Source organism: Montipora capricornis, chromosome 3, assembly GCF_036669925.1.
Source record: "Montipora capricornis isolate CH-2021 chromosome 3, ASM3666992v2, whole genome shotgun sequence".
Classification (NCBI taxonomy): domain Eukaryota; kingdom Metazoa; phylum Cnidaria; class Anthozoa; order Scleractinia; family Acroporidae; genus Montipora; species Montipora capricornis.
The window spans coordinates 12,552,923-12,574,745 of record NC_090885.1 but is presented as its reverse complement, the minus strand read 5'-3'; the positions used below and the strand labels follow the sequence as shown (position 1 = coordinate 12,574,745).

Genomic DNA, 21,823 nt, shown 5'->3' with positions numbered 1-21,823 from the left:
AGCTGAATTCTGTTTGTGCAATTTAAATTTTACTAGCGGATTGATTAGACGAGAATGCATGAACTAGTGAGATAATACTTGAAAGGGAAACTAAAGGTATTTGTCCATTATAGTGACTGCAGATAAATTTTATTTCTTTTTTGTAGACACAATAGCTGTATTTAACGTTCAGCCCACGTCTCAGCGGTGTTATTTTCAGAAGGCGCGAAAACGAGGCTTCCGGGTCAAAACAAGATTTCTTATCAAAGGACTGTATGATTTTTTGATTGTTTACTGTTTCCTTCCCTTTTTTCTGAGTAATTTGAGGTTTGCCTGTACTAATTTTGTCGTGGAAAGAATTGCAAGGCACTGTATAGCATATGGATATGTTAACCGAAGTAATAACTATCGAGGATAGCCTCCATTCAACTACTAGTTTTTCCTTTTCTGAGAAAAACAAATTCTGGATACTTTTTTTTCGCATTGCGCGCGCTGAATCTCTTACCCTTCTCCATATCTGATCGAATGTTGACCCGAAGGCCTCGCTTCCGCGCGGTCTGAAGCAAACACCGCTAAAAAGTGCTTTCAAATGTAACAACAGCTATAAAAATATTTTCCCCGCGTTCTCCTGCGACGAGCGCAGGGCATCGGCAAATGGGAAAGGGAAACACTTGTTTGAACTCTTGTAACAACATACTTACTTCAGAAACCTGGTTGAAACACTCGAGGGTTTAGTAACCCATGATTGCTCTCTACTTCCCGGTAGGTGTGGTAGCGTATTTATTGTCCCCGGTTACAGAAAGAACCGTTTTATTCTTCACTCTAGTCCCTTTATAATGGGCGTCAAGGTAAAATACATTTTCATTCACTTCAAAAGAAAAACATAACTAGACACAAAGATTTTGCATGTGGAGTACAAAACACAAGTTGGGTTCTACTTCATCGAACGCAAAAGGGGATCTGTTTAAAGTGGACCTTAAGTATGAAGTTTTTTTTTCCTTTTTTTTTTGAAAGTTAGTTTCAAGGATGTAAATAAAAAACAAAAACAACAAAAATTGCCAGCTCAATTTCATGATACCACAACTCGCGTTAAAACTGTGGCTGAGGTAAACAGGTATCTAACAGCAGTGAAAAGCATGAAGTACCATGCTAATCCCTCCTCAATAACTTCACCCACATCTGGCTACGAGTCCGGATTCCAACCCGGGCCACATCGTGGGAGGCGTGTGCAATCACCACAACGCCATTCACTATTTGTCAAAAGCCATAATACGCCTTGTCTACCCCCAAATTTTGCACAATCATTGTTTGCAATTTCATCACGGACGTGAAGATGTCCCAAGATAAATCAAAAACAGTGCATATGCAAAATTTTGGGTGATGAACAAGGTTTCAAGAATGTCACTGTTGTGGAAGTTATGACTTGATGTTCGTTTTCAATGAAAATACTTCATAGTACACTTTAAAAAGAAACGCAAAAAATCGGTTTCTTTGTAATCCAGAACGGATCAAATGAGGCGATCAACTTGACTCATGATTTTCTTTTTAAATTATTACTTACATAAAATTAATATACAACACAGAAAGGTCCCCTTATTTCTGAATAAGTGATTAACATTAATATAATTACATAGGTGATTATTGGAAATTCTCTACGCTGATTAGTTGCGCTTGCGGTGATTATTAGGCGATAATCACCTAAGCTGTTTTTCCAAAATGGCCGCCACCCGTCTAGTCGAGGTGACAGACGGCGGAATTAAAGGTTCTAAAGAAAATGCGTAGTTGTCAAATAATCACGCATGAAATTATACTAAGACAATTATTCTCCTCAGGCTCGGTGAATATCGGTGAATATTTATCAAATATTAAAAGTTCTGCGTGGGGCAAAATTCGTCCTGCGCGACAATTGGTCTCATCTCCAGAAGACCACTGTAACATGGACGGTCACTTCAAGCATTATCGACTTTTGGATGGAAAGTCATTTCTTGATAATAATTAAAATCCTTTTGAACCTTGGAATTTGATATACATGACAGAAATTCAAGTGAGGCCTTACGCTACTGTAAGTGAGATGGATGATGGATTAGGACAGAAGTAAATGCCTGACCTGGGTGCGAACCCACGATCTCCGCATTAGTCATCGTTGCTCTACCGACTGAGCTACAAGGCCAGACGGGAGCAGACCGTGGGAATTTCGGGACAGATCGATCGGCTCGGCCCACGCCAAGTTCTAACTATGAATGATTGTTGTCCAACACTCATTCACCTGGAGTTCGAATTTTTGGCAAATGATGGGCCACTTGTAAATTGTAAACAGTTTTTAAATTTCGCGTATTCTAAGTTACCATTTAAATTACTATAACTGGGCCATCAGCAATAACGTTTGTAATCTTTTTCTCTTTTACGTCTTCTCGCTGGGAGTTCCTTTAAGAGGAAACCAAATCACTTGTTGCAAGATGTTATCAGCGGTTACTACTATCACGCCTCGTTTTAAAGAAGACATAAATATACTTCTCAACTATTGCCAGTCAAAAATGGCGCTTGCCTTCGCTGCATAACTGGAGCATATTATTCACTCATACTAATCCCTCTCGCATCGTAACTAACCATGAGTATTAGAAGTAATGAAGAGATTAAATGCATGATATTTCCAACTTATATTAGGTTTACTTGCACGTCTTACGAAGCAGCAGGCCAACACTTCTTCCGCTGATTCTAAAAACGGCGTCCCGCAAGGGCCTATGGGACGTAGTTTCATTTCTCATAGTGCACCTATTCCGGGCTCCTTTCCATTGACACTGCGCAAGATCGTTCCTGGCATGGCTCAGAGGAAGGACGAACTGTATAAACAACTGCAGGAAGGTTAGGGTGTATTGACGAATAGGTGACCGACACTTCAAACACTTCGTTGACTGTTTACAACAAATATATTCCTTAACACACAGATATATCCCAACAACATAGACAGGGCAACCACTGGGATAGCTTCACTTTACATATTGACGACGGACTTTCATCAAAACCAGCATATCATTTTGGCTTTGTCAGGGAAAGCATCCCCAGTAAATATTCTCTCAGTGTAACCTATTGCTTGTAATTCTCTCTTCAGCTAAGCTTACCTTTCAGCAGTAAAAGTAAGCAATAAAGTACGCTGAGGTGGTTAAATAATTTAAACTGCTTATGGAAGAAAGTCTAAAAAGGCTAATTTCCTATGGTTCTCTCTCCCAGGCGTAGCTCACAAATACACACATCTACGATTAAAAAACTACTCGTTTTCTCATTATCTTAATGGTGTTAAAACAATATCCGTTTTGGTTTACCCTATTCTGAAATGAACAAAACAAGCGCTAATTTTTTCCTTTTGATTAAGGAGATTTGAACCCATAATATACAAGTCCCATTTTGCGATCCAGTAACTCGAAGAACGTCTTGAGGTGGATTTCCTGAATTCTGACTCCACAGTGTAATCGAACGCACACAAAAAGTCACTTTCTGTTATTCTGAATTACAATTGAAACTATGTCATTGTAAATGGATCCGATAACTGCAGTTGATCCCTGGTGACTCGACAATTTAAGGGGAGAAAAAAAAAAGGATCAAATAAGGGAAAGAAGAAATAAAAGGGGAAACTAGAGGGGGAGGGGGGATCCTCACGGAGAGCAGAATGAGCCACCGGGATATCAAGGAGAAAAGAAAGCAAGAAAAGATGTAACGAGGGCTTAAAGGAAGAGATTTTTTAAACGCGCTAATCGTTAATGAGGGCTATAGTTTCCAAATATGTCTGTTTCTGTAAGGGTTAGGAAATAACGAGGAGTTAGCATAGGGATAAAATGTCCTTGTCCCTCCACTAGAGATTAACACACAAAATTATTCCCAATGTAAAATTAGTTTGAAACTGTAATATCCCAGTCATATTTTAATACTCATGGATCAATGCTTGTGGTCAATCCTGAAAGTCTGTAGTTCGAGTCATTGTGAGTCATTTTCTACTAGAAGGATTGAAGTGAAATTCAGCACCCTTTTTTTTCTTTTTAAATTCAGAAATCAACAGGAACAGCGTTCCTTCTGCTGATGTTAATTTCGTTGCCAGTCAAGCAACTAACAGTCCAGTCGTCAGTAGTCTCGTCCCGCAACTCGTTGGTCCCGCCAATCAAGGCGTGTCCCGCTCTGAACTTACATCAGGTACCTTCACATACCCGAAAGTGAAATAAAAAGTTTTTCTTGTGAGAGGATTATATAAATGTAACGTGTTTTTTTTTTTTTGTATTAAAATTCAGCGATGAACGTGAACAGCATCTCTTCTGCTGGTGCGAGCAATTTGGTTGCAAGTCAGGCAGCCAACAATCCTATTTTCAGCAGTCCTGTCCCGCAGCCTGCTGCTCCAGCTAAACCAGGCGTTTCTCGCTCTGAACTTACATCAGGTACTCGTCTAATTTAACCATCCTGCGGCATGTCTGTTATTCCTTCCCCAGTATCGACGACGTGACGATCTTACACACGTACCAGGGTGTCATGCATTTTTTTTTATATTTTGTTGAATAGGACCTTATACCTCTACCGTGTAAGAGGTACGAAGTGTGGTCATCCTGCTGGGAAACTCGGTGATTGTATTATTTATAGGGGAGTGCCTCGCATGGGACCTCGCGTCCCATTTGCACCCGCCCTTGTGGATCTTCGTATTATCGTATTAAGTGCTACTGCCGTGTGTTTCTTGTATTTTTGGAAGTCAAACCCAATAAAGCTGTTCGAAAAAAAAAAAAAAAAGGTCCCAGCTTTCCTCCCGATTTTTCCCAAAATTCCAGTGATTGAAGTTCCATTTCCAGTGCGTCCATTTCAGATTTTCTATGGAAACAAGTGTTGACGTTGGAACTTCTCCATTTTTCTGATCATGATCCACTGTATGATCTTTTGCAGCAAACAGCAGTTTGGAACTACCCTTACCCGAGACAGCAGCAGATGCTATAAACGAAGCTCTTACAAGTCCCTCCATTCTGTCTCAAGATCAGCATTCCGCTGACCCTTTAACTGCTTCATTAAATGCAAAAATCACATCGTCATTAGACAGCAAGGAAGACACCCTAAACCAGGATACGTTTGCCACTCCAGAGGTGCAAATCTCTGGCAAAATTCCCAATGTAGACAACATGAATTACGGAACCGCTAATATCGGGGCCAATCGAGCCAAGGTTTCCGATAATGGTAAGGTGCATGGACGGTATTGAGTGAATTCTTGAAATAATGAAAAGATTTGGAAATTCCTTCTACAAAATGTTTTACCGTGCCTAATACTGCCAGACAAACAGTCCAAATTGCGCATTTCGTTCATGGTCAGCTTGAGAAAATCTCTCAATTCAATATTAATTTGTCCTTTTCAATATACTGGTGCTTATCATTTTGCAGCTTTACTCGTTCTATGTTTGTTTTAGCTATTTGTTTTCGATCCTAGAAAATAATACAAAAATAACATTAAATCAGGTTGGAGCAGGTAAACGGTTTGAATGAGAACGTAAACTACAGCTCTTTCTGTCAATTCGACAACGCAGGAGAAAAACTAAAGCAGGTACAGGACAAATCGCACGGTCATTGGTTCGAATCCCTTTACACGCCTGGGTTTGTTCAGGTTTACTTCCTACCACTTAATTTGCGTATCCAACTGTGGTGATCATTCCACCCATTGCGCAGGTAACAAATATGACATTTCGTAGCTGCTTCTGAAAGTGGCCTAAATAAGCGGTTGTAAAACTCCAGACATTTCTAAAAATATAAGGGGCGTTATTTCTTGGTAAGGTTGTCTCGTGGTATTCAAAGGTGATGAACGCAAACCGCTTTGTTTATCAAACGAGATCAACAGCCCGTGATTCGGGGCAGCCTTATAACACATTATTCTCTCTTGAGCTGGCATTTCCTGAGATCACCTATTCTTAGAACAGCTTCTATCGCGATTTGTTGTCAACGTAACCAATCAACGTGAGATGCCACAGGTGCACAAAGTAACTTTTGAATTTATGCAATACAATTTTCTTTTTTTTTTTTCAGTGAAGTTCTTCTTTTTTTTTCAGACGACCTTCCTCTCAGTGACGACCTCACCGACAACGGACTGGCAAAGGAAAAGATTCCCGAGAAAATTTCAGCTCAAATTCTCCCGCCTGTGCACCCAGAATCTAAGCATGCGCAAAACCTACCACCGCTAAACCATGGAATAGAAACAGCTGGCGCATTGCCGCCGCTAAATCACAACATTGAGTCGACGTCAAGCCTTCCTCCATTGAACCACGGAACGGAAGAAGCTGCTAGTTTACCACCATTGCTTCATGGCATTGAACAAGCGGAAAATCTCCCTCCATTGAATCACGGGAATGATGCATTACAGAGCTTTCACAGCCTGCCCCCTCTGATTCACGGTAAAGAACAAGCAGCAAATCTTCCTCCCTTGTTTCGCGGAATCGAGGCTAAAAAGCTTCCACCATTAAACCATGCAAATGAGCAGGCTGGTATTTTACCGCCTCTGTTCCATGGTGCTGAGCAGGCTCAAGGTTTTCCAAGTCTGAGTGACTTCGAAAAGGATTCTTCACCAACATTTGATGCACTGTCGGCCTTTACATCTCAGGCTAACAATGCGTTAGACGATAATGGTAAGCAAACTATTGAACATAAACCATTAGACTTAAATGGGGTAGGAAAAGATTATATAGAAATCCCTGAAGATTTAACCCACGCAAGAAACCCGAATGCAGCTGTAGTCGATGGTGACAAGAAATCTTCTTTTAACGACCGAAGTAATTCTTTGAGTAATTTAAACCAAGGGAAGGCGATCGACCAGCAGTCATTTGTACGTAAAGACGAAAGAGTAGAAGTCTCTGATCCCCTGCAAGACTCGTCACTTCCTGACAGTGAGAAAAGTACCCAGTCTAAAGCCTCTGGTCCAACTGCCTATGATGATGAAGAGGAACTTCAGAAACTAATTACTGCAGACCAAATATCTCAAGGTGTGACAACTTCATCAGCGGCAGCGAAGTTCGGAAATCAGGCACCTCCAGGTATCATTTAGTGATGGAAAATTTAGTCCGTCTCAAAATTTTTGTCCAAAACGTCTTCTGACACTTTTATGTTTAAAGTTCAACCTTCGTTAAACACGTTTTAAATTCAAATGTCAGTTTTATCTCAACATTTCCATTCGTCTTCATATTTTTTGTAAACAAATTGCGCGACATGGTCGGATTTGCAATGTTAACGAAATAACGATTGCGTTAAATTTGATTATGGAAGTATGTTGAATCATTTCTGATTTCACAATAGAACATATATGAGCTAGGGATTCACAAGGAAAGCATGCTTACAAAAGTAAAAATTCTGTGATTCATCGGCCGCTGCATGAATGTTCAAATTGGGAATAACCTATTGCCATCAACACTAGGGCCATCAAAAGATCCTCTCGCAAATTTTCTTCGCATCTGGCAGAAGAATGAGCAACCACAACATGGCTTTCATCTACAACAGAACACGGCCAATGGTTTTGTTCCGTCTGCTCCGGTGAGTAATAGCCCCGCACAGAATGTACCAGATAGCAACAGATACATGCCTCCTGAAAACACGAAGCTTGCAAAACCATACAGTAATGACAAAGATTTTTCCAAAAATTCTTCTCCCGACAACACGAAGCTTGCAAAGCCCGTCAGTAATGCCAAAGATTCTTCCACTGAGGCGGATAATAAGGCATCAGTTAGACAAGAAATCGCTACAGAAAAATCCGAAATTGTCGACTCGCTCGGAAAACTACAAATGGGCCTGGAGGAAGCTCTGCAAGAAACACGAGGGAACGTCCCGACACCATCCCCGGAGAATAACTATGCCAATCAGGGCTTTGAGAATCAAGTGCCTAAAACGAATCAATCTAATGTTCAAACGGTGGGTCTCGAAGACCCCGAGCCTGATAACGGACTTAATAATCCTAAATCAGTCCCGATGGATAGTTATTATGGAAATCGGCGCTTCCAAGTCCAAGTTCACAATACAAATCCACCTCGTGTTCAAATGACGGGATACAACGAGCCCTTTCCTTACAGTAAATTACACAGTTCGACGCCAGCACTGGGGGAAAATTACAATACCAATCAACGCTTCCAAGTTCAGCTTCCCAGCGAAACTCCATCGAACGTGCCAAAAATGGGATTCAAAGCGTTAACTTCTAATAGAGGACCAGCATCTAATCCCACACCGACACTGACACTGGGGAATAGTTATTTTTCCAATCAGCCCCTTCAGGTTCCTAATACGAATTCCACAAGTTTTCAGACGATGGAGCCCAAAGGCAGTGATCCTTCTAACAGACTGTATAATCCAACGATAAATAAACTAAATAATGCTGGAAATCCTAGTCTCCTACCTATGAGCAACTCTTTGACTAAAGTAACTTCGGCCTTCCAGGCGGCTGATGTGGGAACCAATCAGATGGTGAATAATTATAATGCAGGTCCTAGTGGGCCTTACAAGCAGTCTTTCCCTTATTTATCCAATAGTAACCTAAATCAGCTTAATCCTAACGACGAGTTCCAGCGCCTAGCGCCTAATCCCATTGCTAATGAGCTGGCAGCAAATGCAAACCTGCAAGCTCAAAGCTTAAGATTTAAGCAAGTAGCAAGTAAGCCTTTAAATCTGAGACTAAATGCCGTGGACATTCCACACAGAAACAATACAGGATTTGACGTGAGCAGCCCCTCATCCACCCAGACACCATTTAACAATGACATGCCTCTTGCTAACCTACCTTATATTAACCCGTATCTTAACATAGGTAAAACGATACAGAGCTACGTTGGTAGACCTCCCTTGACTCCCCCACTTGAGCATGCATATCCCATGAGCCATCAGCATGCGGCTCTTCTCCCGCCATTGAACAATCAGCCACTTCCGCCGCTCAAACACAATAACTTGATAGCAGCTACCGAGACCAACAGGTACACTGGGAGTGATGCAAACGCCTTCGCAACTCAAGGTAGGGGGACAAATTTCATTATCAGATTTTGATTAACGAATGCCGATTTTTTGAGGTAGTTTTAGTAAACGTTATGCAAAAATGGCTGTCTGGTGGTAAGGATTTGTCTCGAGTGAGCTAAGGCTGCTCGGTTATAAATTATCAGCCATCATTATAAGGTGATTGGCCAAGCCGTAAAAGCCCCTAAGAGACAAGGATAATCTGATATCTTGAAAACGGCAAAGCGTTGGGTGGGAACGGGAGAAGCCATAACAACTCCGGTGCTTGCAGCATCGCCGTCGAGCGAAAATGGACTCCTTAGACGTTTGCATGGCTAACTAAAGATTGGCCCAAAGAGTTTAACTCCTGGATGGCGGGAGTAGCCCGAATAAAAGCTAGGAATCTTCCTATTGACATAAGCCTGGTTTTCTTCATTTTGGAAATAAATTCCATTTGCTTGACCTTTTCAATTACCTGGACTACCTCTCGGGACAGCCTCTCGTATTAAAGGTAGGTGTTTTTCACCAATTGAATTGGATACAAGCGTTTATGTCACATTTTAGCCACAGACTTTCCGAATTTGACCAATTATAGTAATTCACATATGTTATTCACCGGCCGGGAGGTCCGTACAGAGAAAGCTCTGCCCAAGACCGAGGGCCGTACTCGAGACCTCGGGCACAGTTTTCCCCTATACGGACCGACCTAGGCTGGTGAACAACGTTTTTATTTACTTCTAAATTCTCTATTTAGAGGAGACTTCTATGACTTAATACATATTTGACTGGCCATGTGAGACTTCTTTGGTCATTGACTAATCCGAATGCTTCCTTTGTTAAGCCTGGTTTTTAGTAGTGACTTAAGCACAAGCATAAGAAGCTTATGCAAGTGAAAACGAACGTCGACAAAAGTATCAAAATCAACCACGGCATCCGCCATTTCGTTCAAATGCTAAGACGCGGGGAATCTGGAACGAGTGCTTTTATTGGCCAGACGTTGCAAATTTCCTCGTGCTTATGCTGTGTTTCGTGTTCACACGACGTAAGCAAACGCAAGCATAAGCTCAAGCATAAGGAAAATAAAAACTATGATCCTTGTGCTTATGCTTGCGTCAACCCCGTTTTCACGACGAAATAAGCGCTCTTATGCTTGCGCTTGTGAAAACCAGGCTTTACCTTGTTTGCACTGAATTACCTCTTTTCTACACTGTGTTACCTGGAAACTGCATTTCTCTTAGCCAATCACAATTGAGAGATTTTTCCATGTATATTATTGTGCTTTTATTGCTTTTTGTTCAATGTAGAAATTAATTAGGTTTAATTCATGTTTTTTGACGATTAAGAAATTCAGATACGTAATGCGACTCTGAGAACTAATCTGACATTTGCAGGGGCTGCGAGGTCACGGTACAACCCAGCTCCTCCAATATATCCCTTCACGATCCCGCCTGAGGGAGAAGAAGAAAGCCAAGGTTACCATAACGAACAAGGAAGCGACGACTACCACGAAGCTACTCAGGTATTACCTCAAGTGATGTAGGTTCCCAAGGCCACTGCTCTCGCAAAATTGCCCTTTTAATACTTTTTCGGTGTTTAAAAAAATTTCGTTATTTTCACTTTCCAGGTAGATTGATCGATCGATCCATTGGCAAGTCAAGCGTTTGATACATTGCTTTAAGAGTGATTGATTGATTAATTGATTGATTTTCCGATAGATGGATTGATAAATCGGTAAATTGGTTCAGTCATTGAAAACTACGTAGAGAAGAGTTGTCAAGGAATGCATCCACTTGTATTGAAGTTGCATGGTGTATACGACTCCTTTAGCATTTTGCCTTTAACCGTAATTGTCGTGTATAACTAATGATGATTTGCCCGTTCAACTGAGTAATTGCTGGACCCACAATAATAGCATCTCTTTCCCTTAAAAAATGACGATAACTGATCATCGACATAATTGTCCATCTGCAAGGTTCAACATGCAGAGAAAAGCTCTCTGATTGGTACCCAAGCCGCCGCTCGTGGCCCTCTACCATCAGCTCAATTTGCCCAGTTTTATCCAGCAAGTGAAAGCGCCAAACAAGAGGTAAACTTAAACATAAAAAAGTAAAGTAGGCCTTTTTTTCTGAAAATACCCTATCTTTCAGTTTCACAAACGGACTTTCGGCTGGTGGATGGGTCGGGAAAATAGAACTTGACAGTAAAGCGGTCAAATCACCGCTGTGAATATCTGATTTCTCTGGACCATATACAGAACAATTTAAATATTTGAACTTCTTAAGTATATCTTAAGAGGGTCCTCTATGAACGAAGGAAATAGAATTATTGTTAACATATCCTTTTCTTAATTCTTACGTAATAACTCACATAGATTATCCGTATGCACAATTGTTTACGTCACTCTTTTTCACATAATCCTTATCATTTCACAGCCAACCACCACGATAAAATTACGAACGGAGAAGAATTTGCAACACTATGAAAACAACTTGAAATAAGCCTTCACTGAATTTTAGGGAAAATGGCGTTCGGGCGTGTTGTTTTTTGAGAAACGGAGAAAAATCTGACTATTTAGAGTGAAACCTCGGGGCAAAAGTAGAAAATTAACAAATTCATTCCCGGCTCAAATTTGATTGATGGGGGGACGAGTTTTCTCGCCACTGTGTTAATTCTGTTTCACGGTACTGTTCAGAGAGACTTACATGTTTACAAGGAATCGACGCTCAAGATTGTGAATGATCAACTGCCTGACAGATTTGCACGCTTATAACATAATCGACGGACGAGGTTTTGATTGTTAGATCTACGCATGCGTCGTTTTAATGGTACAATGTCATTCAGCAGCTGCCTCAACCACAGGATCAGGGCCAATCATTTGACAGCAGCTTGCTGGAGGATCCAAGTACATTTCCACCCTCACAATCAACAACAGCATGGAGGAAAGGAAAACCACCACCTACACAACGCGTAAGACCCGGCGTTAGCGTTGAATGATTCAATTCATCACTTCAGTGAATCAACGATTAGTTTTTTAAAGAAAAATCTCTACACACACTTCGAGAAAATCTGTCTCACTTACAGGAGTTCTTCACCTAACCATAACTTACTATACTGTACAATTCAGTGTGGTCCCGTATCGAGCCATCGTGGCATGACAGGCCATTCCATGCCATCCATACTATATTGCCATGCATTACCGATATGCCATCTTTTCATGCCATATATTTCATATGAAATCAAATGAGGCAAGCCATACCAAAATCCACCCCATGACCTAAGTTGTTCTTGCTCCTTCTTAAGTGATATACACGTTTTAAAAACAGAAACCATGTGGTGACGGGGACAAGTTTTGTCCGTACCCCTTCTATCCAATACCACTGCCACCAGAGGGAGCACAAAGTGATCAGAACACACCCGAAGCATCGCAAAAGCCAAACCCGAATCCAAATATTGGCAAGAAGAACCTTATTCGACCCAAACCAGGTAAGATTAAAAGCAATAGAATTGTGCGATTCAGTACAATCGTAGACATGGTGGCTAGCAAATTTGAAATTATCTTCAGTGAACTGTAACGCCTAATATTTAACTTGTAAATGTATATGGCTCATAAGCGTAAATGAAGTCTTACCAATCTCTGTTGCAGCTGTTATGATTTTTAAATACAATCTTTTAAAGATCGATTTCACTTAAACCATTCTCAAAATCCCGTGCAATTAATTCTCCAAAAAGAGTACTGGGTGGTGTGAAGAAGTGCAAAATACGATCGGAGTAGGATTTGCAAAGCTTCAATGAATTTTGGCGTGAAACGAGAACAGGGTTCTGTTGACACCACATAAATAGTATTATGAGTTAACGAAATAACTCAACTAAGCATTCAAAAGTTTGGAGAAGTTCTATATGCGATGGTAAAGGAAACAAGTTACAACCGATACTATCCTCATTTATGCCCTTTCCCCTGGTCGGAACTATATAATATGTAGTTACTGGGCTGTGCTTCCCGAGCTCGTTTACTGGGCGATGAAAAAACATGGACACTAAATTTATTTCGAGTAAAATTGGCTAAGGGCATGGCCCTTAGCCGATTTAATAAATATTTAATTTTCTTGAATAATCTAAATACACTTTTGAATCAGAAACAAAATGATTATGTCCAGTAAAGGTGAGGGCTGAACAAACGCCCTAGCAATGGTAACGTAAATAGAGAAGGAGGACAGGGCAAGGGGAGGAGGAGGGAAAAAAGTAAGATGTTCCCAGGGCGGGTGTATTGGAAAGAATAACCGCGTGGTAACAAAGGTCACACGTATCAAAAATTACAAAACAATAGATGGGAGGTTCAATGCATTGCCATGAGCCACTCCTACCCCTACCCTTTCAAGTCACGCACGTCTACTCACGTGTTCGGATCGATTACATAACAATAAGACATTTCTCAGCGACAACAATACAAGTAGCTAATCATACCAGGGAAAAAACATAAAAATTCTATTCGCCAGCAAATATCTCATATAAAGAGGAAAACGCCAGAATATTCAGCACTCATGAGAAATTCACTCTCATTGGGTTTGCTGATATTCCTGACAAGATTTCAATTGTGTTTTATGTACTCGCTCTGTTTTCTGTAGTTAAGGTCTCGGTAAAGGAAAATGAGGTGTCCGAGGAAAAATTGTTGCGTCGTTATTTTTTTTGGACAAGGTCAAATTATATATGATATTAAAGTTGATAGATTGAATTATTTGAATAAAGTTTTAGTTTTTTGATATTTAATATTGCCTTTTAGTTTTGAGGCCTCAAACTCAAAACGACCGAGTCTGCTGCAGAAGGTCCTGCCCCTTCACTTTATTGCAAAAACAACTGCACTTTGTTGCATTTTAGGTCGTGTTCTATTGGGATCAACCGTTTTTAGTTGGTTGAGTTGGTTGGGTTTTTTCGTGTTCTATTGGGAAAAAAACCGTTTTCGGTTGGTTTGGTTGATCAACTCTTTCAACCGGCATCAAACTAGGTTGACACGGTTGAAAAAGCATGCGCAGCGACCGCTGTCGTTTGCGCTGACCTTGTGAAGTCGGCTGCGGGCTCCTGCCATGTTGCTTTCCCTTAACTATTCAACGCGGAGAAGTCTGGTAATACCTATTCCCAGGAGTTACCGCGTTTCAACCGAAAACGGTTGGAGAAGTGTGCTATTGGGAAACCTCAAGTGCTTCAACCTAAACCGGTTGCGGTTGAAACGGTTGATCCCAATAGAATACGACCTTAGTCGTAGATGAATGCACTCCAATACCGTGTGAGGAATTTTTGATATGTTTAAGAATTGAAGGAAACATCACGCACCACGAAGCCGAAACTCTCATCTCATACTTAATTTGAACAGAAAAAGTTCCATAATATCAGTCTCCGAAGACAAACGAAAAATTCCTCACACGGTATTTGGGGTAGTACAATCATCTATTAGAACTAAAAACTTGAAAGCGATATCTTAAAACCCGTCGGGACAGGAGGTCCGAGAAGTTGTAATTTTCCAGACTTTTTTTTTTTTTTTTCGCGAAAATATACTATAGGTAAACTGTGCGTGTAAGAAAGAATTGATCAAAGCAGATATATTTGTTATTACCGTGCAATAAAAATTTGTTATCCGTACAGAGTCTTATGTTTTCTTGGGACTTCTTCGAACACGACGGTGTGATTATGGGAAACCTCGTGTCAACCATCCACGAATAGAAACTAGTTGTATCAAAAGAACGCCAACCTCTATGTTTTTGTGCTTTCAGATCTTCAATGCGGTGCTGGTTGGACGGGTGCTTTTGGTGATTTTGGTTCATTTTGCTACAAAGAAGTGTTTGAGCGAAAGACGTGGGATAATGCACATAGCGCCTGTAAAAATCTTGGTGGCGAGCTCTTCAGCGTGACCAACGCTTACGAACAACGCTTCCTTGAAAACTTTACGAACATTGAGTCATGGCTTGGTTATCGGGACAAATCACGCGATGGTACCTGGTCATGGAGTGATTCCAGTTTGTCCGTGTTTACAAATTGGGATAGTAGTGCTAAGAATGACAACGGAAAAGGAAAAGATTGTGTTGTTTTGAACTCTCAAGAGGGTAAATGGAAAGATGCTTCGTGCAAAGAAACTAATGAATACCTTTGCAAGAAAAAAGTCGAAGGTGAGTCATCTCTGAAAATACTGGAGAAGCATGCGTAACTCAGTCGGTTAGTGCGTGGCCTTCAGGCTGAGGTCACCAGTTCGATTCCGGTCTCATTTGATCGTCGTCTGTTTTGACTTTTCTCTGATACGTGTAGCCTGTAGCTTTGAATACCTGTAAAACGGAGCATTGAGGGAGGAAGGGGTGGGGGGAGGGGGGTGAAAGGTGCCCACCGAGGGCTACACGGATAGTACGCGCACTCTTATTGGTCAATAGCTGTGTTTAGATGAGAGTATGGAAACACGGCTGTGACATGCATCACACGAATTTTGATTGGTTATGTATCGTCAGACGCGCGTTTTGATTGGTTGGCGGGAAATATGAGCGTGTGTCAAGAAAATCTGTTTCAATCAAGAAGTAAAAAAAAAATCAGCATTCTCCTTCATTTGTTGAATTGTCTTTGATAAATATTTTATAAAAGCAATAGAGAACTTTTTTGCGTGTTTCCATAGTCTCATCCAAACACTCGGGGGAGTTGGGAGAATTCTCGACATTTATGGAAACCCTCGACTGCGCCTCGGATTTGCATAACTGTCTCGAATTCTCCCAACTCCCCCTTCCGTTTAGATAAGGGTATGGAGACAGGGAAAACGTCCTCTGTTGCTTAAATCACTAACTCTTGATCACTGGCACTTGTTACCCTTCGCAAAATATGGGTCTTTACCTTAGTACGACATTGCGTGGATATTGAACATGGGTGCCAAATTTTGGGATTCTTCGTACCAGTCGAGCTTTTTACAAATCATAACGGTGGAGTTTATTTGAAATTGCCCATCGATCCTTATCAGAAATAATTTGCTGCCCGGAAAGTCCGAAACGCTTGATTGCCTCACACGCATGATACCAGATTTGCTGGCGAAATCGTTGATCTATTAATATATTATGTTTGTTTTATAGTGGTCAAAAAGAAAGTAATTTAGCACTGACAGTTTCGATGACTGTCAGCCATGTTTATCAAGACTAACATGGCGAATGTTACGGGCTATAAAATCATGACATTGTATGAAAAAACTGACGCTGAATGAAAGAGGCAATTTTATACGCTGGACCAAAGGAATTTAACGATGTTTGATGTGGGCGACGTGAACTTTGTCTTTACTTTGCTTAATCTACTAGGTTGTGGTCAGGGCTGGAAAAAGTTGACTTTGAATTCAGTTCAAGGATGCTACAAGCTTTTCAAAGAAAAGAAAACTTGGGAACATGCACTGGTGTCTTGTATGGACGAGAAAGCATCTCTAGCAAGTATACTTAGTGACGATGAGCAGACCATGATTTCACAGGTGTGTGTCATTTTTTCGCATGGATCTTCGCTCCATAGTATAGAGCGTTTTCACATGACGTCACGGCGGCCATGTTGGTGTTCCAAAACAAAGAAATGGCAGCCATGATGGTGTACCAAACTAATCCTCCGGGAATTGAACTCTATTTTTATGCAAATACTACTCGTTCCAAAATGCCCGTCCATGGCACCGGAAACCCCGTCCTCTACTCTGTTGAGACAGAGTGTTATTGTTTGTTCTATGTCCCATAAGGATTTTGAATAAGGTTTGTAAGCCAGGCCCGTCATTATCAGCTTATCGTCCTTATCCTAGAAGCTAGAAAGTCTGAACATCTGCAATTATGGTGTCCTACCGACTGTGCTGATAACCTGGCGGTCGTCGGTAATTTAGTTGTAGCCTGGGCGCGATTTGAACGCGTAGCATATCTGTGTGCAAATCATTTTTTCTTGCCATCAAGCCATATCGCATCTTTAAATAATTTTTAGCTATTTAGAATTATTCTGAATGTTCTTCAAAGATTCGACGCGGTTATTTTGAATAACGTTGTCAGATTTTATCATATTCAGTTATTTGTATAAAAGTGAAAAACAACCGATATCAAGGTAGAATAGCTACTCTTTTCTACACTTCTCTGCTATGGCTCGATATATTTTTTGAAAGGAAAGACATCGCATTTAAGGAAAAATTGTAAAGGGGCCCGAAAAACTCCGGACATGATCTGGACTCGAACCCATGAACATGCGATTGCACTGCACATTTCTCACTTTTCGCTTGTTAATTGAGACTTCGATTTTTTTTTGCGGTGATCTTTCACTCAGAAAATCTATTCACAACCATTTCATTCATAGCTATATACGACTTTTATTTTCTACTCTAAGTCGACCATTCCTTTGAATCTCGCTTTTCGTCACTTTTTTCCAGATCTATTCCAAATCCAACTTCTGGATTGGCTACAATGACATCGATAACGAGGGAGACTGGGTCTGGAGTGACCGTACGACGTCATCATACACCAACTGGGACGATAAATCACCTAACAATGGTGGTGTTTCATGCGCAATAGTGACTACCCATGGCAAGTGGCACGATGAATCATGTCAGAGCCACTATGGATTCATTTGTAAAAAGCCAAGTGAGTGCGATGACAAAGCGTATTTATTAGAGTGCTGCTTCTATTTCGTTTCGGAAAGACATCTTTCTTTTTTTTAACATTGCCTTTATTATTTAAGAAAATGAAAATGGGAACGATTGTTTGAAGAAAAAGAGCTAATAAATAAGATGCTACTGACCGTGCGTACGTATGACAAAAATGCGAGTTATTTTCCTGAATCTCGATTCTCTTCTTTTGTTCTTGCGCAATTCGGAACAAGCCTATTTTTTTGTGTAAGTTGCGCATTAGGATCACTAATTAAGCTTAATCATAATTCTATACGACTTTCTGGTTGCCAGTATATCGGTTGCACGGATTCACAGATTCAGAAGACAATTATTGACTAACGTGTATTTTAAAGGGTAACCATCCATCTGTTGAGCAATGTACGGGTCCCGCGGTATTTATCCAAGCGTTCTGATGATTCACCGAGGGAAATATCAGGATTCGAGGAAAAACGTAACTGACTAGTTTCCCGAGGCACCAGACATTAAGTGTTTTTTGTTGTGTCCGGCATGGGCAACAACTGCGGAATTGTATCCCGGTCGGGATACATTTGAATTTGGTCAGGCGCACGTGACCAAGAATCAATAAATCACAGTGCTCGTTTTGTTGAGTGAAAGTCTGGACATATAACAAAAGTCTTTAAATTGTGCCACATTTGCCTGGTAGCACGGTTCAATTTAATAAACGTAATCTTACAATTGTCTTGGTAGCACGGTAGATCATGCAGCACTCTATAACATATTTTTTAACTAGAAGAAAAGGTAATGAAATAGAGGAAATCTGTGCGATTTGGACTCAAGTGACTGTTTCCTTGTTTTAAAGTTACGCTGATCTGCCAGATGGTTTTATGGTGATGTACAAGCATATGCTAATAATTTGTTCGTTTGTTACGCTTTTCAGGCCCCAAAGGTCCACATCATCCATTAAATGGTGAGCAAGGCTTTAATTTCCTTTCCCTCTTTTTTGAAAGCGTAAGACAAAAGTCACCTTTAAAATTCGCTGTTTTGTTTTGTATTGTTTTGACATGCGATATCTTTATCCTGTCATCTTCCTTTCTACAGACGCAACTTTAACTCATGAAGTTGAGAAGTTTGTTGCCAACAAATCATTGCTGAACCCTGACATCGACACCAGTGTAACCGTATTTGGAAGACACTCCGGTGAGCAGGAATAATTAATGGCTTTCATCCGTCTTTGATCCATTCAAATCTTTGATCGGCTTCATTCTTTCACCTTTATTTTTGAATTTTCACCTTTATTTTTGAATTCTCAATCTTAAAGCTTTGATCTTATATTAATTATTTATCATCCTTCGCTCTTCAGAATCCAGTATTGAATCTTTCATCTTCAATCTTCTATCTTGTTCTCCGGTCGTTATTAACGTCATATTATTCTATTCTTTTAGTGACCCCATTGTACTTGTGGACGGTACAGAAGATATCAAACAGTCGTATTCACGGTTCCAATCCAATTGCCGTTCACGGCAACGTCAAATCAGTGGATGGTGGTCTGCAGTTGAATGGCGTTAACGCCTGGCTGGATGCGGGAGATTTCTATGGACAGTGCTTGGGTGATCCGGATCTCTGTATCAAGGGATTTTCTTTTGCACTTCAGGTATGAAGTTGACTTTTTTTTTTTTACTAGTTGGCCAATCCTGTTTGAACTTTCTTGATAATATATATTGTAGCTTAATTTTTAATAACTTTGAAACATACTTTATTTCTCGTTCCTAGCTTAATTTAGACGACGACGTTCTGTCTTACAACGATAAACGATTTATATTGGACTCTAGCGGTGACTCCCGTGGTGTTGCAATTTTCATTCAAAATGGTTCCTTATATTACAAGGTAAGATTCGGGGATGACACTTCTCCTGGACTGTCGAATTATCAATTAAATTTGCCAAAGGGAGGTCTTGCCATTCGTTCGTAAAGCCCACTTGTCGTCAGTCCTATTTTCTTGTATTAATGGTAATCATTTGACAATAAGGGGATAACGTCATTATCAAGTCAAAAATGCATGAAAACTAAGTTCTATAGAATCTGATACTAAACAATCAAATTTGCCTTGGCACTTTCTTGCCAGTTATGGTAATCATCTTTAAAAGCCGTATTGTAAGGCGTGAGGTTTGCAAAATACGTAGTGGGTCAAGGCCGGCAGAGGGTCTCTTTAAAGATTGGTACTCCCTCTTCTTCGCCATCTCGTGTTGTCTATAGAGTGCCGGGATATTGGTACTTCGGTAGCTCAATGCGTTCGGGTGAAAAACCCTAACGTCAAAAAAAGCATCTTGTTGCCGACTCCATAATAATAATAATTATAATGTTACTCGCTCCCAAAGGAAATAATTGACCAGGCCAGGAGCATCTTTAAGGCCTGTGGTGTTACATAGCAATAATAATAAGATTATTATTATCATTATTACTATTATTATTATTATTATTTTTTATTATTACTAATAATAATTACTAATATACTACTACTACAAATAATAATAATAATAATTATTATTATTATATTTTATTCAAATCAAATCAAATCAATTAAATTTAAAATGAATTGGTTTTTTTTTTAACCGTGGTAATTATTATTGACCAACTTGTATTTGATTTTTTTTTTTGTGTGTGTATGTCAATAAGTATATGTACGTGGCAATAAAGAGTTTATATTAATTTTGAAATTGAAATGAGGGTATGCTTTTTTCCAATCTCGTCAATTAAAATGTGCAAAATATACATACCCAATAAAATTATACGTTATAAAAGAAAAAGTGAAGATTTTGTCCTAATTAAAATAATATGAGTATATTCTATTATTATTTTCCAGGTTACGACGTCGACTAAGGAATGGCAACTTTCAACGGAGCTGGTAACTAATCAGTGGCAGGATATTGTCGTGACCTGGAAAAAAGAGGAAGGTTTGATGCTGTTCGTTAACGGAGCTTTCAGAGATTCGCAAAAGGATGGAACGGAGACGAGCTTAGTGCCCAACAAACAGGCCCGTCTTACAATCGGCAGAAAGAGTGGAAACCCGCCCTTTAAGTACACCAGGTAATTTTTCTGATTTTCTTGGATGCATTTTTGCAAGGTTTTAAGATCATTTCATTATTGGATTACGTCAAATATTTATTTTTAAAAAATCAGGGAACCTATTTGCATTCTTCTCGGCAAAACAAAAATATTTTCATCATCGAGGGTTTTCGTATCACTTTTTCTAGTCACTTATGTATTCAAAGTCGCATGTGTTTCAGTCAAGCTATGATCTCATTTGAACGGGATCCGATGTCCTGTAACGGTCCTACATTACCGTTCCCTAAAAGTAACCAGTCCGCACAGAAAATGGGTTTTCAAACGATGTATTTAAGATCTTTTTTGAAGGTCTCCGTTTTTTGTGGATGTACAATGTGTTTTCAAAGGAACGCGCTGTAGTGCATCGGTTAAATCGGATCTTGTCTTTCATACACTCATTACTTTTTCCTTCATAGAATGTACATCAGTTCGTTGTTTGCATTCACCCGTTTCCTTGCTCCCGAAGATGTCCCTTATGTTTTTACTTTCGACAATACAGGTAAGTGATTTCCGTTAAGTGTTAAACGCGACTTTTTTGTCAATTCTCGGTTTTCACATGATGTCACAGCCGCCATGTTGGAGCCCTTAAACAAAGAAACGGCGGTCGTGTTGGAGCGCCGACCAAACCCTTCGGGAATTGAACTCTATTATTATGCAAACGTTTTCTTTTGCATAAGATTGACTTTCTCCGCGTTAGTTTTTCTCATAAGTTTTCTTTTGTTTTCGTTGAAAAACATGGCTGTTGATCACGTGAGTGAAAACCAACAATACCTAGATCAGCGATCTTTTGATTGGAGCACGAGAATGAGTACGCGTATTAGTCTTTTAGGGCGACTTGTGCGTGCTCAGAACGCAAAACGAAGCTGAACGCGGAGTCGAACCACAATCTAAAGGAGGCTAACATTGCGTTTCTAGCGTTGTACTTGGTTAATTCAACATGTTGACCCCAAAAAGGAACCTAATTGCCCCAGTCAATATAAAACAACTTCCGGTCGTTTTGTAATTCAGATTTGGCTATTTACCATCTCATATCCAACGCGCGCTCATTACGCATGCGCAGCTGAGCGCATGAGGTATGAAATGCCCTCCGTTTCTTGTTTTCCGTGTCACATTAGTGCGTGGAAGTTTATGCTTGCAACATTTACATACATGACTGTAACTTTACGTGGGGCGGGGGGTA

The 21,823-nt window shown here is 40.2% G+C and overlaps 1 protein-coding gene across 1 annotated transcript in view; it reads left to right on the top strand.

Moving 5' to 3' along the window:
* The window catches only part of LOC138042243 (uncharacterized), a 75,753-nt gene that overhangs the window by 36,137 nt on the left and 17,793 nt on the right, over window positions 1-21,823 (top strand). The window contains exons 15-32 of the mRNA XM_068888064.1: window positions 4,021-4,161; window positions 4,257-4,400; window positions 4,894-5,178; window positions 6,039-7,016; window positions 7,394-8,971; window positions 10,341-10,468; window positions 10,922-11,035; window positions 11,791-11,916; window positions 12,273-12,432; window positions 14,712-15,104; window positions 16,260-16,423; window positions 17,345-17,555; window positions 18,480-18,509; window positions 18,641-18,739; window positions 18,985-19,193; window positions 19,313-19,426; window positions 20,402-20,625; window positions 21,060-21,142. Coding sequence (XP_068744165.1) covers window positions 4,021-4,161; window positions 4,257-4,400; window positions 4,894-5,178; window positions 6,039-7,016; window positions 7,394-8,971; window positions 10,341-10,468; window positions 10,922-11,035; window positions 11,791-11,916; window positions 12,273-12,432; window positions 14,712-15,104; window positions 16,260-16,423; window positions 17,345-17,555; window positions 18,480-18,509; window positions 18,641-18,739; window positions 18,985-19,193; window positions 19,313-19,426; window positions 20,402-20,625; window positions 21,060-21,142 — 5,181 coding nt within the window. The remainder of the gene's footprint in view (window positions 1-4,020; window positions 4,162-4,256; window positions 4,401-4,893; window positions 5,179-6,038; window positions 7,017-7,393; window positions 8,972-10,340; window positions 10,469-10,921; window positions 11,036-11,790; window positions 11,917-12,272; window positions 12,433-14,711; window positions 15,105-16,259; window positions 16,424-17,344; window positions 17,556-18,479; window positions 18,510-18,640; window positions 18,740-18,984; window positions 19,194-19,312; window positions 19,427-20,401; window positions 20,626-21,059; window positions 21,143-21,823) is intronic.